At 38.9% G+C, this 15,376-nt stretch overlaps 1 protein-coding gene across 1 annotated transcript; it reads left to right on the top strand.

The window, feature by feature from the left end:
* On the top strand, nt 1–13,762 carry LOC113014934 (sodium/hydrogen exchanger 3-like). The gene is made up of 16 exons (XM_026156800.1): nt 1–262; nt 2,518–2,820; nt 5,181–5,341; nt 7,245–7,323; nt 7,514–7,691; nt 7,811–8,031; nt 8,123–8,325; nt 8,435–8,524; nt 8,605–8,675; nt 8,758–8,887; nt 8,993–9,138; nt 9,414–9,534; nt 10,534–10,704; nt 12,744–12,798; nt 12,877–12,960; nt 13,491–13,762. Exons 1-16 carry the CDS (start codon nt 1–3, stop codon nt 13,760–13,762), a joined length of 2,547 nt encoding a protein of 848 aa, XP_026012585.1.
* Nucleotides 13,763–15,376: the final 1,614 nt, after the last annotated feature.

Below are 15,376 nucleotides of genomic sequence, written 5' to 3'. Positions count from 1 at the left end.
ATGGCAACTTCTTGGCAATTTACACTTATTCTGTGCATGCTGCTGATGGCGTGTGGAGGCTTGAGCCTGGCTAGTGAAGAAGCAGAACCCCGAAATTCTCAAACAGACACTGGGACGGGCTCAAACTCTAACGCAACTGAAGAGGGTGGTCATGGAGCGGTGCCCATCACTACACTGCCTATTGTGACCTGGAAGTGGCATCACGTCACCACACAGTACCTGGTGGCCCTGTGGATCCTGGTTGCCTGGCTCTGCAAACTCAGTAAGTCTTGCAAAGCCAAATTGATGGAAGTGCTCTTCTTCCGGCATTATAAACTCCTCTGCACCCAAGAAATTTTGTAATTTTTAAATATGTATGTAGTTTAGGGTTATTCTGATCATCTATTTTTGTCACTGGGTCAATTTCTTAATTGTTTTAATTATTTCTCAAGGAAGTGCTCACAAAATAAATAAAAATAGTTATAAAAAAAGAGTGTGTAAGTTCACTTATATTCAAATAGGGCCAAATCTTATATCACAAGGGAGGATTCAGGGTCATCTGATCCAGGCCTAACAGTATGCTTAGCAAAACGGAAAGTTTTAAGCCTAATCTTAAAAGCAGACATGGTTTGCTACAGGCTCTCCCTCCCATTCTATTTTTAAATAATCTAGGAACCACAAGTAAGCCCACTGTCTGAGAGCAGAGTGTTCTAATGGGGTTATATGGTACTATAAAGTTATTAAGATAAGACGGGGCCTGATTATTTAAGACTTTGTAAGTGAGGAGCAGGTTTTTGAATTCAATTCTGGATTTAACAGGGAGCCAATCAAGAGAAGCCAAAACAGGAGAAATATGCTCTCTCTTTCTAGTCCCTGTCAGTATTCTTGCTGCAGCATTTTGGATTAACTGAAGGCTTTTCAGGGAGTTTTTAGGACATCCAGATAATAATGAATTACAGTAGTCTAGCCTGGAAGTAATAAATGCATGAACTAGTTTTTCAGCGTCACTGTGAGACAGAATGTTAAAAATTACCCCAAGTTTGGTGGCCAAGCTAATGTCATCCAGAGTAAGCATCTGGTTAGATACCATATTTCTATGATTTTATGGCCAAGTACAATAACCGAATTTTTCTTTGAATTTAGAAGCAGAAAATTGGAGGTCAACCAAGTCTTTATCTTTAAGACCTTTCTGCAGTTTGTGTTATCTGGCTTTATGGATAGATAAAGTTGTGTTTCATGTGCATAGCAGGGACAATGTAAGGTATGCCTTTTAATGATATTGCCTAAAGGAAGCATGTTGATCATAATCAGGATTGAAATATTAATTAATGGTAGGATTTCTTTGAGCAGTCTTATAGGAATGGGGTCTAAAAGACATGTTGATAGTTTGGAGGAAGCAATAAGTTAAGTTAACTCAGAAAGATCAATTTGAGAAAAAGACTAAATGAATATCAGTGGTACAGAAAGTGGTTACATCTGTGAAATGATTATGAGTAATTTTTCTTTAATGGTTAAATTTTCATTCGTGAAGAAATTCATGAAGTCAGTACCAGTGCTGTCAGCGTTAATCTCGTTAAAACCGCTCTAACGCTTTTATGCCGTGCAGCCCCGCACACTGCGCTAACTCGCTAATGGAGATTTGCCGCGTTAATGCAGTTATGGCGTTAACATCATTTTAACGAGATTAACGCTGACAGCACTAGTCAGTACCAGTTAACATTAAATGAATGGCTTGTTCAACAGAGTTCTTACTTTTTGTTCGCCTGGAAACAAGGCTAAAGAGAAACGTAGGGTTTTTCTTAATTTCTTTAATCAGTGATGAACATGATTGATGAAGATGTTCCAGCTTCCCAGCAGTCGCAAACACTTTTTAGAGGCTAAATGATGATCTTCAAAATTAGTGATATGCCATTTCCTCTCCAGCTTATGACTAATCTGCATTAAGGCACATCTTTGACAGTTAGCAAAATGTTATAACTTAACATTGTTGACCTAATGAGACAATTTTTATTAAGCCATCAGGTAGGACTGAATAAGGTGATATTATATTGCTTATATTGTAATTACTGATAAATTACAGCTGGTGACATGACTTTTCATGGCTTATTGGAACTCACATTCTCCACCTCTTCAATTATTTCCCCCCCATGTCATTCCTCATTATTACACATGACTTAATTTCTGAACATCTATAGTTTTATTTCATTGCATATGTGAATTGGATGGGTTGTTACCAAGATCTGGTGAGAATATCATTTCAATAGCACCTTTAGAAATATATTTGCTTAGAAAACTGGTGACTTATCTTACCTGCTATATATCTGTCCACAGTCCCTAAATATAAATAAAATATTGCAACAGTTGCAAATGATCAAATGGAGTTTTATGTATATGGTTTTACTTAAAGTGCAGTGAAGGTTTGAATGTTTGCCAGCTCCTACCTGACTACAAGCAGACTGGCTTAAAATCAAAGGTTGTTACAAAGGTTGATAGTATTGATTAATGGTTCTTGTCTTGATCTTTTTTTTCTCCTCTCAGTCATTGAGTCAAACCACCATGTCACCAACGTCATACCCGAGAGCGTCCTGCTCATCTGCTTCGGTTTTGTTTTGGGTGGCATGATTTGGGGTGCAGACAAGATGCAGACCTTCAGGCTGACCCCGACAGTCTTCTTCTATTTCCTGTTGCCTCAAGTCATTCTGGACGCAGGCTACCACATGCCAAACAAACTGTTCTTCACCAACCTGGGTGCCATCTTGGTCTATGCTGTCATTGGGACCTGCTGGAATGCTGCCAGTTTGGGGCTGTCGCTGTGGGGGTGTCACATGGGAGGATTCATGGGTAAGAGAGGATTTTTATTTTGTTTCATTTCAGCAAACCTGCTACAACGGCTCACATAGAGGAAGTGATGTCAAAGCTCAGCGGCCCGAGACGAGAGATGGACTCAAACGCAGATTCAACCTGAGACTCGAGAAAGTGATAAACAAAAGAACTTTATCTAACAATGGCGTGATGCACAAGGTGAACAGAGCTAAGGTTGTGAACTGAGCAGGGACTATGAACATGAACTGTGAGACTAAGGGAAGGTTGCAAATAACATGAAGTGTGAGAGGACACTATGCTGGCTGGAATTGGGATCTTGGTGGGGGAAGCAGAGACAGGTCAAAGGTAAAAAAAAAAAAGGTCAAGAAATTTCCAGTTAACTCTGTCAAATGCTTTTTCTGCATCTAAAGAAAATATTGTAGTTTTGATGTTTTTACTGTATGAGTAGTCTATTAAATTAAATAATCTACGTGCGTTTGTTGATGAGTGCCTACCTTTTATGAAACCAGTTTGGTCAGGATGAATTAAGAGGGGGGTTATTTTCTCTAGTCTCTTTGAGAGAGCTTTGCAGATTATTTTAAGGTCTACATTTATAAGGGATATTGGACGATAGCTTGAGGGAAATAAAGGGTCTTTTCCTGGTTTTAGCAAGAGATTAATGTTTGCAGAATTCATATTTGATGGAAATCTGCCGTCTTCTTTGATTTCCAACGACGTTCTGTAAAAAACTGGTGCTAAAATCGTCCAGAATTCTTTGTAAAATTCTGCAGGAAAGCCATCTGGACCTGGAGCCTTATTATTGGGCATGCTTATCAGGGCTTCCTGGAGTTCACCTGATGTCAGTGGCGAATCCAGTGCCATTGCTTGAGTGTCTAATAATTTTGGAAGATCAATTTCCTTTTTAGATGGGTTTATTTGTGGTGAATACAACGTCTTATAGAAATCCCTGAAAATGTTGTTTATTTGTTTCGGGTCACATATTGTGTTCCTAGATGAATCTTGAACAGCACATATAGTTGTTTTTTCTTAATTTATTTTTAGCTGGTTTGCCAGAAATTGACCGGATTTATTACCATGTTCATAATTTTGTAAGCGTAGTCTTTGTACTAAGAATTTTTTTTAATCAATCATCTCATTTAAATCTAGTTTTGTTTTGCGTATTTTGTTCAATGTTTCCTGATCTTGGTGGGACACGTAGGCTTCTTCTAGTGATTTTTTGTTTTTTTATCATTTCTGAATATTTTTGTTTTCTTGTTTCTTTTTATGTGATGGGAAATAAATTTTTTCTGGTTTTTCTGGTTCTTGCCTGAGACGAGTAAATGTTGATCCAAGGCCTAAGCTGAAAACACAAAGACCGAGAGGTCACACAAGGTTTTAGCTGATGATCTGGTGGAGAGTGCAGGTCAGAGTTGGTCTTAAATACTGTGCACTGATTGCGGTCAATGAGCCAGCATGAGTGGAGTCAGGATCTCGGGAGAGAAGTGGAAAACTACTCCAGGAAGACCAACACTCACTGGATCATGGCACTTTTAATGCTCTAAGTGGGAGTCTATAGAGATTAATTTGCCTTTGGAACGAGCATCAAGTGGCCACTAGAGGAACTGCAGTTTGTAGTACTTCAGCCTTGGCTTTGTTTTTTTGCCTTGAAATTTGTTCTGGAAACAAAGACACGTCACACAAATGATATTTCTACATCCGTGGTGACTCAGGAAAGCTGCCTGAGAAGAGTTTTCTTTAGTATAAAACCAATCCTTTAAAACATTCCTTTTACTCTTTGTTTGGATACATTAAACATCGACATCACTAACAGCTAATTTGACTTCCTTTTAACACTTCATCAAAATGCAAACAAATGAAAATAAGATTTAAGTGGATTTTTAGTTCATTACAGCTCCAGGTTTGTCTGAGACTTTATACCAGGAGCCCCCAATCCAAGTCCACGAGGGCCGGTGTCCCTGCAGGTTTTAGATGTGTCCTTGATCCATCACAGCTGATTTAAAAGGATAAATTGCCTTCTCAACATGTCTTCAAGTTCTCCAGAGGCCTGGTAATGAACTAATCACGTGATTCAGGTTTGTGGACCCAGGGTGAGATCTAAAACCTGCAGGGACACCGGCCCTCATGGACTGGGATTGGGGACCCCTGCCTTAAACCTTTGGGTGAAGAATACTGAGTCTGACCACTGCCAAACCAGTGCACTGGATGAGACTGGAGAGAGATTTGACATGGACTTTTCCTACCAATAAATGAGAATGTTTTACCAAATGACACAGCATTTCATTCCAGCATTTCAGTTTGCAGCAAAGTGCCAGATTGATCATAGTTACAGTACAATTGAGCAAAACTGAATATATTTCCTGCTCTTTGTATCTGTACAGGTGACCTGGACATCAGTCTGCTGCAGTACCTTCTTTTTGGCAGTCTGATGGCTGCTGTGGACCCCGTGGCCGTCATCGCTGTGTTTGAGCAGGTCCACGTTAACGACGTCCTCTTTATCATAGTGTTTGGAGAGTCGCTGCTCAACGATGGTGTAACAGTGGTTCGTATGCATCATTGCTTTGTTTAGCGTTACTTAAGTAGCCTAACAGTTTGTGAGTTTGCTGAGACACCCATCATAGCAATGTAGTAGAGTAAGTAAACACTTGGGCCCTCTAGTGTAAGAGTTTTACAAATTGCACATGCAATGTGCAATTTGTAAAAGGAAACTATGAAAGGTCAGTTTGGTAACAAAATGCATTTATGTAACTATAGCATGTTGTACTGCATAAGGACAGTGAAACAAAATCTGACCAGCTGAATTCTTTCCTCCTTCCTTCGTCTCTGTAAATGTACAGTCGTGGTGAAAAGAAAAAAGCTCTTTTACGTATCAGGACATAGTAAATAATATCTGGTCCTTAATAGTCTCAAAATTAGGTGAATCAAACCAGAGGTGTCATGAGTTTGCAGCGCTTGCAGACCCATTTGGAGTGTTAAGTTGAAGACCAAGATGCAGATATGCAGAAAAAGAAGAAATAAACAGAAAATACACCTTTATTGGTTAAAATGTCCAGCAACAACATAACATTAACAAAAGCAGCTGGAGTAACACTAGGGAACACACTGGGAGTAAAGAGACAGTCTGACAAGGACTAAGAAGAAGACAGAATTATTTATGTACAGTGGTGTGAAAAAGTGTTTGCTCTGCCATGCAGGCCATTTCTGCCCAGTGTCTAACTTATGATGGAGTCATGAACTCTGACCAGGACTGAGGCAAGTTAGGCCTGCAGTTATTTGGATGTTCTTCTGGGTTCTTTTGTGACCTCTTGGTTGAGTTGTTACTGAACTCTTGGAAAAATCAGAATCAGAATCAGAGAGACTTAATTTATCCCCAAGGGGCAATTAAGATACAACAGAGCAGCATGATGTTAAAAACAAGGACGGGGCGTAAACAGGCAAAACGAATGAGAAAAAAAATACTTAAAATACACAGTATATACACAGTTTTAAAATTAAAGTCACTGAATAAGTGAATAAAAAACTGTAGGTGACTAAAAGTGAATAAACTGTCGGCAGTATAAAAAGAGTGTAGAGTAGTTTATGTTTATGGTGTGGGAAATGGGCTTATTGGCTGGAGTTAAAAAGCAGAGTGGCTTTCAGACAAAGGTGGCTCGCTGCATTTTCTCCTCCTGCAGAAAATGCAGTGGAGGCGCCGCCCAGAGAGGGAGCCGTTGAAATGCGGCGTGAAGAATGTGAGAGGGGTCATTAATAATTTTGGCTGCCTGTCTAAGGGCCTGTTGGCTGAAAAACCTGTTCAACAGTTCTGACAGGCAGGCCAATGATTTTAGAGCACACTGATGCAGTGTGCTGCAGTCTGTTCCTGTTCTGAAGGCTGAGGGAGTGGAGCCAGCAGGAGATGGAGAAGGTCATGATGCCTTCCAGGAAGGCATAGTAAAAAGTCATCATGATGGGTGTGCTGACTCCAAAGTAGTTGAGTTTCCTAAGGAGGTATAGCCATTGGTAGTCAAAGGAGCTTGCAAAGAAAAGCGACTGAGAACCTTCACAGACATATAGCCATTGGTGGCACCTCTGTGTTGGCAGAGAATTTCAGGAGGTTGTCAGAGATGGTTCCCAGGTATTTGTATACCTCAACTACCTCCACTGGCTTCCCATGGATGGTGGTGGTGACTGAAGCAGCCAGATCCCTCTGCCTACTGGAGATGGTCACCACCATCTCTTTGGTTTTGCTCACGTTCAGTTCAAGTTTGGAGCTGTTACACCACTCTACAAACTCCCGCATGCTCAGCACCCTCACCTAAATCATAAGGCGTTGCCATGTTGAGAATGTGATAGAAGTTTTTCTCCTGTTGAATGGTACAAGCTAGAATGGACAAGTCTGGAAAACATTTTTACCAGATGACCAGTCATTAATTTTTCTTCCATCCAATTTTTCTTTCATCTCTTAGGTGCTCTTCAATGTGTTTGATGCATTTGTGTCACTGGGAGGATCCCAAATTGATGCTGCAGAAATTGCTAAAGGAATAGGTAAGACATGACATTTATTAAGCTGTTAATAGAGAATTTATCAGTGCATGCAGCTGACTGCATGTTTCCACAACCTTATAAACTAGGGCTGAGTGATGAAGTCACTTGCGTGAATCACAAAACATTTCTTCCACTGAAAATGATTTGTCCAGATGAACAGAATTTACTTTTTGGGACTCTCTCTCCACAGTTTCCTTCTTTGTGGTTGCATTTGGTGGTTCCCTTGTGGGCATAGCATTCGGCCTACTAATTTCACTTCTGACCAGATGCACAAAAAATGTCAAGATCATCGAGCCAGGCTTCATCTTTGTCATGGGATACCTTTCCTACCTGACTGCTGAGATGCTTTCTCTGTCTGCTATCCTTTCGTGAGTATTTCACAATTGAAATATCATTTATTTTGTTGTGTCTTATCCATTTTCTATATGTAAAAATGTAGTAAACATATTTAGATGCACACAATTTATATTTGTGTTTCCTTCTGTAGGACTACATTCTGCGGTGTGTTATGTCAGAAGTACGTCAGAGCAAACATGCATGAGCATTCAGTCCAAACTGTCAAATACGCCATGAAGGTTTTCGCCAATGGATCAGAAACCATCATCTTTGTTTTCCTCGGTATCTCGGCCATCGATAAGGTTATCTGGGTTTGGAACACGGGCTTCATCCTCCTCACAGTCTTCTTCGTCTTTGTGTATAGATTCATTGGTGAGATTTGGTCCTTTTGCTATCACATGCACACATTGTGATTTAAAGGTTTGTGTGTTATACAAAGAAATTTTCTGTGTTTGTACTGCAGGTGTGTTTTTCCTCACCTGGATCCTTAACAGGTACAGGCTGGTCCCGCTGGAATTCATAGATCAGGTGATTATGAGCTACGGTGGCCTACGAGGGGCTGTTGCGTATGGCCTGGCTGTGATGCTGGATGAAAACAAGATAAAAGAGAAAAACCTGATGGTCTGCACTACACTCATTGTGGTTTACTTCACTGTCATCTGGCAGGTAGTGAAAGTTTGGTTTTTGTTATTAAATGTATACATTATTTTCTTTCTTCTTACACAGTCCGCATTAGAGCTAAAGGTTTGCACATTACTGCTTCACATTGTTGCAGGGAATGACGATGAAACCTCTGGTCACGTGGCTGAAAGTAAAGAGAGCTGAAGTGAAAGAGCTCACACTCCTAGAAAAAATGACAAACAAGGTAAATCTTAAAAAACATCTCATGTTTCACCTACACAACAATTTTCTGTCCAGTTATTAGAGTCCTTCTCCTTTCTTTAGATGTTTAATCACACTCTGGTTGCCATAGAAGACATATCAGGACAAATAGGACACAACTGTCAGAGGAGCAAGTATGAAAAGACTTGATACATAAATTCAAAATGCCTTTTCCTTTTAAAATAGGCTACAGTGATCTGTTTTCTTTTTGCTAAGGTGGAAGTATTTTGAGGAGAAGTGGATGTCGAGGATTTTGATGAAGCCGTCTGCAAGGAAGAAACAAGACCAAGTCTTTGATGTCTTCCATCAGCTGAACCTCAAGGATGCTATGGAATATGTGACTGAAGTGAGCATCATTTGTACATTTTAAGTATATTTTGCTGAAATGCTCATTTTGGAAAACTAATAAGTTTGCCGCATGTAAAGAAAGCTCTGTCTTCTTCTGTTGCAGGGCGAGCGTAGAGGCTCACTGGAATTTATCCGTAAAGAAAGTGTTGCTATTGATTTCAGGAAAAAGTTTGAAAGTGAACACTCAGAGGACATGCCTGGCATGAGGGCGAACATGTCAAATGGTCACTGTGCAAAGCCCACTACGAGGTAAGCAATCTGGATTTTTCTGATAATAAGAGGAGAGCTAAAAGCAGACTTACAAGCCATTATATAATTGGGTGGTGATGAATCAGAGGCCACAAAAAATTATTTTAATTTGAAGAAAAATCTAACTAGCTAACTAGGAGCACTGCAACTATTCAGTGCCTGAAAACAGCTCATTTCACAACCATATTTTAAAATATAAACCAGAGGGAACATAGCCCTTTTAATATTCTAGTATTACTTTAAATCACTGACACGATTGTCTTCCTCTGTACTAGAGACCCTATTCCATCAGTAAGCGTGGAAATGCACGAGCACGCCATGAAGGCTAAGAACGAAGCTGAGGCAGTTAACGCTCACAACCTTCTGGATCAGCATCTTTACAAGAGCAGGAAGCAGGTAATGAGCACATTCAGTCATCACATGGAGGGCTTACTAAAGCAGCTTAGTGCTGCACTTTCATTTCATTGGAGACAAAATGTTAAATGTTGTCATTGTGTTACTTAAATTTGTAAGTCTTAGTTCAAGCACCATGATCAAAGACATTCCTTTGTTTCTGACCTCCCCAGCCTGTTGGTGGGGGAGGCTGTAGTGTTTTATTATGGGCACATCCTACGGTTAGCGTTCTGTTTCTTATTTAGTGAGGATGTTTTACTTCCTGCCTTTTTGACCTCACCTGTGTTTGTGTATGTTGAGACCATTGGAGGGGTTAAGCCATATACAGGGTAGATGATCCTTTTTGTGTGCAGGAGGTCACACAAATGCACACCCTAACACAAACACACACACACGTGCACACACACATTCTTGCACATGCACACACACACACAGATGCTTGCACATACATGCACACACACATACACATTCACACACACACACACACACAGATGCTCGCACATGTATGCACACACACACACACATATAGATGCTCGCACATACATGTACACACACACACACACACACACACACACACACACACAAAATCAAAGTAAAATCAAAACAAAAAATGCATATGTAACACTTTTCTTATGTCCTGCTCATGCCAGTCACTCAATTCCCGTGAAAAGATATGAAAGGTTATTCTACTGTTCTCCTTAAAGGTGACACTAATAAAACTAATAAAAAATATATATATATCAGTCAGGACCACGGTAGAAAGATATTTCCAGGAATCAGCATCAACAGATGCAAATGATCAAGTCAGGCACAGCAGTTACAGATGCAACTGTGAGCAGTTTCATGCACCTCAAATCCAGCTGCCTGAGATTTATATTTGTAGAATTTGTATATTTGTATATCAGCACTGAGACCAGCTGAATTGCCTGGACTGTGGCTGAGCTTGACTTCATGGTCTTCATGGTTTGTTTTTATCAGTGAGTTTTCTTTTCTTGTTCATAGCATCGCCACAGGTTCAGTCGCAGCAAATTCATAATCAACAAAGATGAGAAAGAAGTCCAGGAGATCTTCAAGAGAACCATGAAGAACCGAATGGAGTCATTCCAGCCTGCAAAGACGGGCGTTTCACCAAAGACGGTCATCAAGCACACAAAGAAGGAACACCAGCAGAAGGTAAAGAGAAAGAGAGGGAATGAGTTTACCACAAAGAGCAAAGAGCTGATTATGTCTTTGTGAGGTTCAGTGAAGAAGAAAAGTGTCTTTTGCAAATACGGCCCTTACTGATTCTTTATTTTCAGTTCTGTTTTTTGTTGTACAAAATAGTAAATAATTCCCTATTGAGCCTTTATTAAACTTCCTTGAAATAATATTCATAAACTCTCTTCCATGTGTGAAAGTGGACAAAAATATTGGATTTTGCTTCTTGAAGTAAAATTTAAGTAAAATCAATCTTTTTTTAAAATTTTTCTTTTGTCTGTTTGGTACAGTTTCAATTCCAAAAAAAAGGAAGTTGTTTAAAATATATTATTATTATATATATAATTACTACAAAATTCCAATGATTTGTACATCTCACAAATCTATATTTGATTCAAAATAGAGCAAAATAGAATCATAAAACATATCATATGTTTAAACTGAGAAATTAAACTCAGAAGATGTCAATTTTTAAGAAAGATATTTATTTTGAATTTGATGGCAGCAATACATCTCAAAAGAGTTAGGACATCTCCATGTTTACCACTGTGTGCCAGCACACAGAACAGCCCATAAACTTCCCGACATTCCCTGAAAAATATGTTGTCTGGTCAGTCCAAAACTCAGGACCATGACACTTTGGCCCAAAGAAGATAGAAGTGTCCGGATCATGTTCACAAATGGCTTCTTCTTTGGAGGACAGAGCTCTGACCTGCATTTGTTGATTAACTTGATTAACTTGTTAATGAGCCCATGCAGTGATTTCCATGGCAGAATTGTGTTTTTAATGCCGCGCTGCCTGAGAGCCAGAAAATTACCTAAATCCAATGTTGATTTTTAACATTGCCCCTTTTGCAGATCCTTTACATTTCTTGTTGATATTATGTACTATAGATGCTGAGATATTCAGTGTCTTCACAATTTTACATTAAGGAACTAGGAATTAGTGTGAAGTTATCGCACAATTTGTAGACCCAGATTTTTGCAGATTTGTGCCCATCTTTGCTTCTGAGACACTGAGACTTATTTAAGGTGCTCTTTTTCCTTCCAGTCATTACTGACCTGATGCCACTTAACCTAAAAAGCTGAAAAATGTTCCTCCAAGCTTTTCTTATTGTTTTTATAGTTTTCCAGCTTTTAATTGTCCTGCTCCAAGTCTTTTTGTGTTGCTGTCATCCAATTCAACATGAGCTAATATTGTTCTTAAAATGGCAAATTATTTCTGATTTATTGTGAATAAAATCAAGGCGTTGCTGTTTTTTTACTGGGATTATACCATTTTAGCAGACATAAATTGATATTTAAGTGCTTCTGTTTTTTATCATGTTATGCAGGGCTGAATGATTCCATCCAATCTCTTCCTCTTGTCCTTGTCAGGGTAACGGGGGGCTTGAAGCCTATCTCAGCTACTGTAGGACTGGACAGGTCGTCAGTCTGTCGCAGAGCTAACACGCAGAGACACAAAACTATTCCCACTCATATTCACACCTATGGGCAAAATAGAGTTAACCTAACCCTACCAACAGAATGTCTTGAGAGGACCTTCTTGCTGGGAGGCAACTGTGCTCATCACCGACCATAACAGTGCCAATCTCTGCTTCATACTGCTGCAGAGAACAATATTCAAATATATTTAAAGTATTGTGTAATAAATGTATCATATTGGTTTATTACCAGAGCTCATATAGAACTTTAAGACCGATACCTACACAGATATTTTTAAAAAGTTAAATATTCCTTTATACCTTTTTCTTTTCAGATACATGAAACACTAGTAGACATGATACATTTGTGATGTCTAATTATTTCCTCAATTCAGCTGGTTGTTGTTTGTAGTGTTGCAAACATGCTTGTTGCCATCAGGGAAGTTGCAGAGTGCCCTCTGCTAGACAAAATATGTAACAGCAACATTGGTAGCATAGTTGAAGGCCATTGGTCTTGTCTCTTTTTTTACTTCACCTTCCATGTTTTTTGAAACATAGCGTGTGATCAAATGACTCTTCCTCCTCTTACAGATGCCAAAAGGAAAGTCAATAAGCCAGACTAAACTCTCCTATTCGGGTGATGAAGGTTTGTACGTCTGCTTTTGTTGTTGTTGTTGTTGTTGTTTTATAGATTTAAAACAAATTTTCTCATTTTCATTTATAGATTTTGGGTTCTCAGAGGGAGATAGCGCCTCTGGCTATGACTTGCCATACCCTTCTTTCCCCATGAGAGATTCCAAACCAGGAGGTAAAATAATCCACTTTCTACATCCCGTATGAAAATGAGAGAAAACATATTTTTCAGAAATAATTAAGAGCAGAAAATGCTTTTACTATAAACACAAAGATTACAACATATAACAGAGGGAACTAAATAGACAGTACATATGCAATACATTTAAAAAAGGTGAAGTACATGTGTGAAAACAACGCATTATCATAGGATTATTATAGAATTGCCTAATTCTGTTCTCACTCTGCAAGCGAACACTTATAAAACATTTTGACAGCACTGAGTCGTGTTGAGTTTGATTTATGTACACAGACAAGAAGGACCAAGCACAATGAAAATCTGCAGACATAAAGAGTTATATAGATTTAGCATCTAGAGAACAGAGGTAATCTAATAAAATATGAAGTACTGCTCAGGTGCATTAATAAAAAGGAACAGCCAATAATAGTGTCACTTGTATAAAAATAATAATAATAATGCAGAGAACAGCAATGTCTCCAATATTGAACCCTGAGGTACTAATTCAGTTTTTTTCTTTCATCAAGGTGGGATTGAGAACTCAGCCTTTGTGTCAGATTTGTACCCCACGGAGTCATTGCAGATCCCTCCTTGGCTGGCAGAGGGTGAGCTCGACAGCAGCATGGTGGCTCCGTCACTGCGAGCCCAGGCAAGCCCGCCCACATCACCGATGGAAATGCGCCACCTGGGGCTTCTTCGTGTCAGCACTCGCTCCACTGACACAAAGCAGATGAACAATGATCAACTGCCGCTGCCACCAACACATCCTCCTCCTTCACCTCCCAGTAGCCACATGTAACTGGATCCCAATCCCAACACCCTGTTCTGTCTCACTTGAACCTGGGACAAAGACATAAAACAAACCTCAGACATCTACTCTCATATTGACAAGGAAATGTTTTCTTTTCCGTAGCTGTGTTTAGCTTCTGTGTTTCTACACAGAACATACACAGTTTCAAACCTCTGTGCTCTTCAAACAACCCCTGCTGTTTTTAGGTTCAGCCTTCACTTGACAAAGAAAAACTGCACTGAAACAAATCCTTCATGTTCAACATAAAAGATATGTTGAACACCCTCATATAATCTGTGGTTTGTAGTGAATCTGCCATTGAAAACCATTATTTAAGGATTTTTAAAAATATCTTAATATGATGCCAAAACTTTTCAAATGATGTGGATTTTCTCTATATAGCAATAATAACAACAGGGTTTAAATAGAGTGATTTAAAATAGTTTGTGAATCTATAATCCATAGATTCGTATTGCACAATACAACGAAAGCTTTCACCACCAGGGGGCACTATTTTCCCTGTCAATGTGAGACATACTATTACTAGCATAATAAAATCCTGCATAGGTCAATGATGCACATGGATGTTCACATCTTCCATTCATCACGCAGGATCTTTGTAAGCTTTCGAGTAGGCGTAAGGATGGTTCCACAGTATGTGGCATCAACTTTCACACATGGGTGGATCTACAAGGGGGCATGGGGTCAAATAAAATACTTTTTATTATTTTTATTTTTTAAAAATAAAAATAATCTCTTGCCATCCCTATAGTGCAGCCCTAGTTTTGCATGCGATGGTTTTGTTTATAAAAAAAAAAAAAAGCTAGCATTAACACTTTGAGCACAGCTGAATATAAACTGAATATGAATTCTAAAACTGAATTTATTGCATAGTGTTACCGCCAACCCCCACCCCACACACACTTCACCCTTAAAAAATGGTTCATCCCATAGTGGTGCCCAGCTTTAATTCTTGTTGTCAGTAGCAATCAACCTATGATTGTGCCAGAGCACATTTTGAATGAACACCATGGACATGGATTGTTACACTCTGGATTTGGAGTGAAGGTGAGTGTTCTTAACCCTCTGGGGTTATTGGTATTTTTTTGTTTTTGTTTTTTTATTTGGTTGTTAAGTAGGAGGGGAACGTTTGGGGAGTGATTGCAGCGAGAAAAAGTGAATTATGAGATGTGAGAGATTTGTGACGTTTAGCGTGTTTGGAGTGTGTAGTTCGTGCGTTGTCTTGTCTTGTGTACTCAGTGTAGTGTATTTGTTGTTTTGTGTGTTGTGTGTGGCTTCTTATTCAGACACCTGATTGCTTTGTAATTTCAATTTTAGTAGTATTTTTGAATGGTTGTACAAAAACACCTGAGGCATTGGCTGCATTTTTAGGTACAACTTTATTGTTTAAAAATTTTGCACAAAACATTTTAAAGTTTATATTTGCATTTCAAGTTATGAAAATAATTCACTAAAAATATTTGTGGTTATTACATTAAAAATTATATAAGATTTTCCTACTAGGATTTTATGTTTGTTTTTTTTGTGTGATTTCAGATAAACTGTGTTAATACAGTATGTCAATAAAAAAAAATAACTATAAATTTCAACATGTGAAATTGT

This window comes from Astatotilapia calliptera, chromosome 22, assembly GCF_900246225.1.
Source record: "Astatotilapia calliptera chromosome 22, fAstCal1.2, whole genome shotgun sequence".
NCBI classification, from domain to species: Eukaryota; Metazoa; Chordata; class Actinopteri; order Cichliformes; family Cichlidae; genus Astatotilapia; species Astatotilapia calliptera.
This window is presented reverse-complemented; position numbering and strand designations above follow the sequence as displayed.

Coding starts and splice junctions, on each gene's coding strand:
- LOC113014934 (XM_026156800.1), top strand. CDS start 1: ATGGCAACTTCTTGGCAATTTACACTTATTCTGTGCATGCTGCTGATG. Junction 8,676..8,757: donor CACAACTGTCAGAGGAGCAA/GTATGAAAAGAC, acceptor CTTTTTGCTAAG/GTGGAAGTATTTTGAGGAGA. Junction 12,961..13,490: donor GAGAGATTCCAAACCAGGAG/GTAAAATAATCC, acceptor TCTTTCATCAAG/GTGGGATTGAGAACTCAGCC.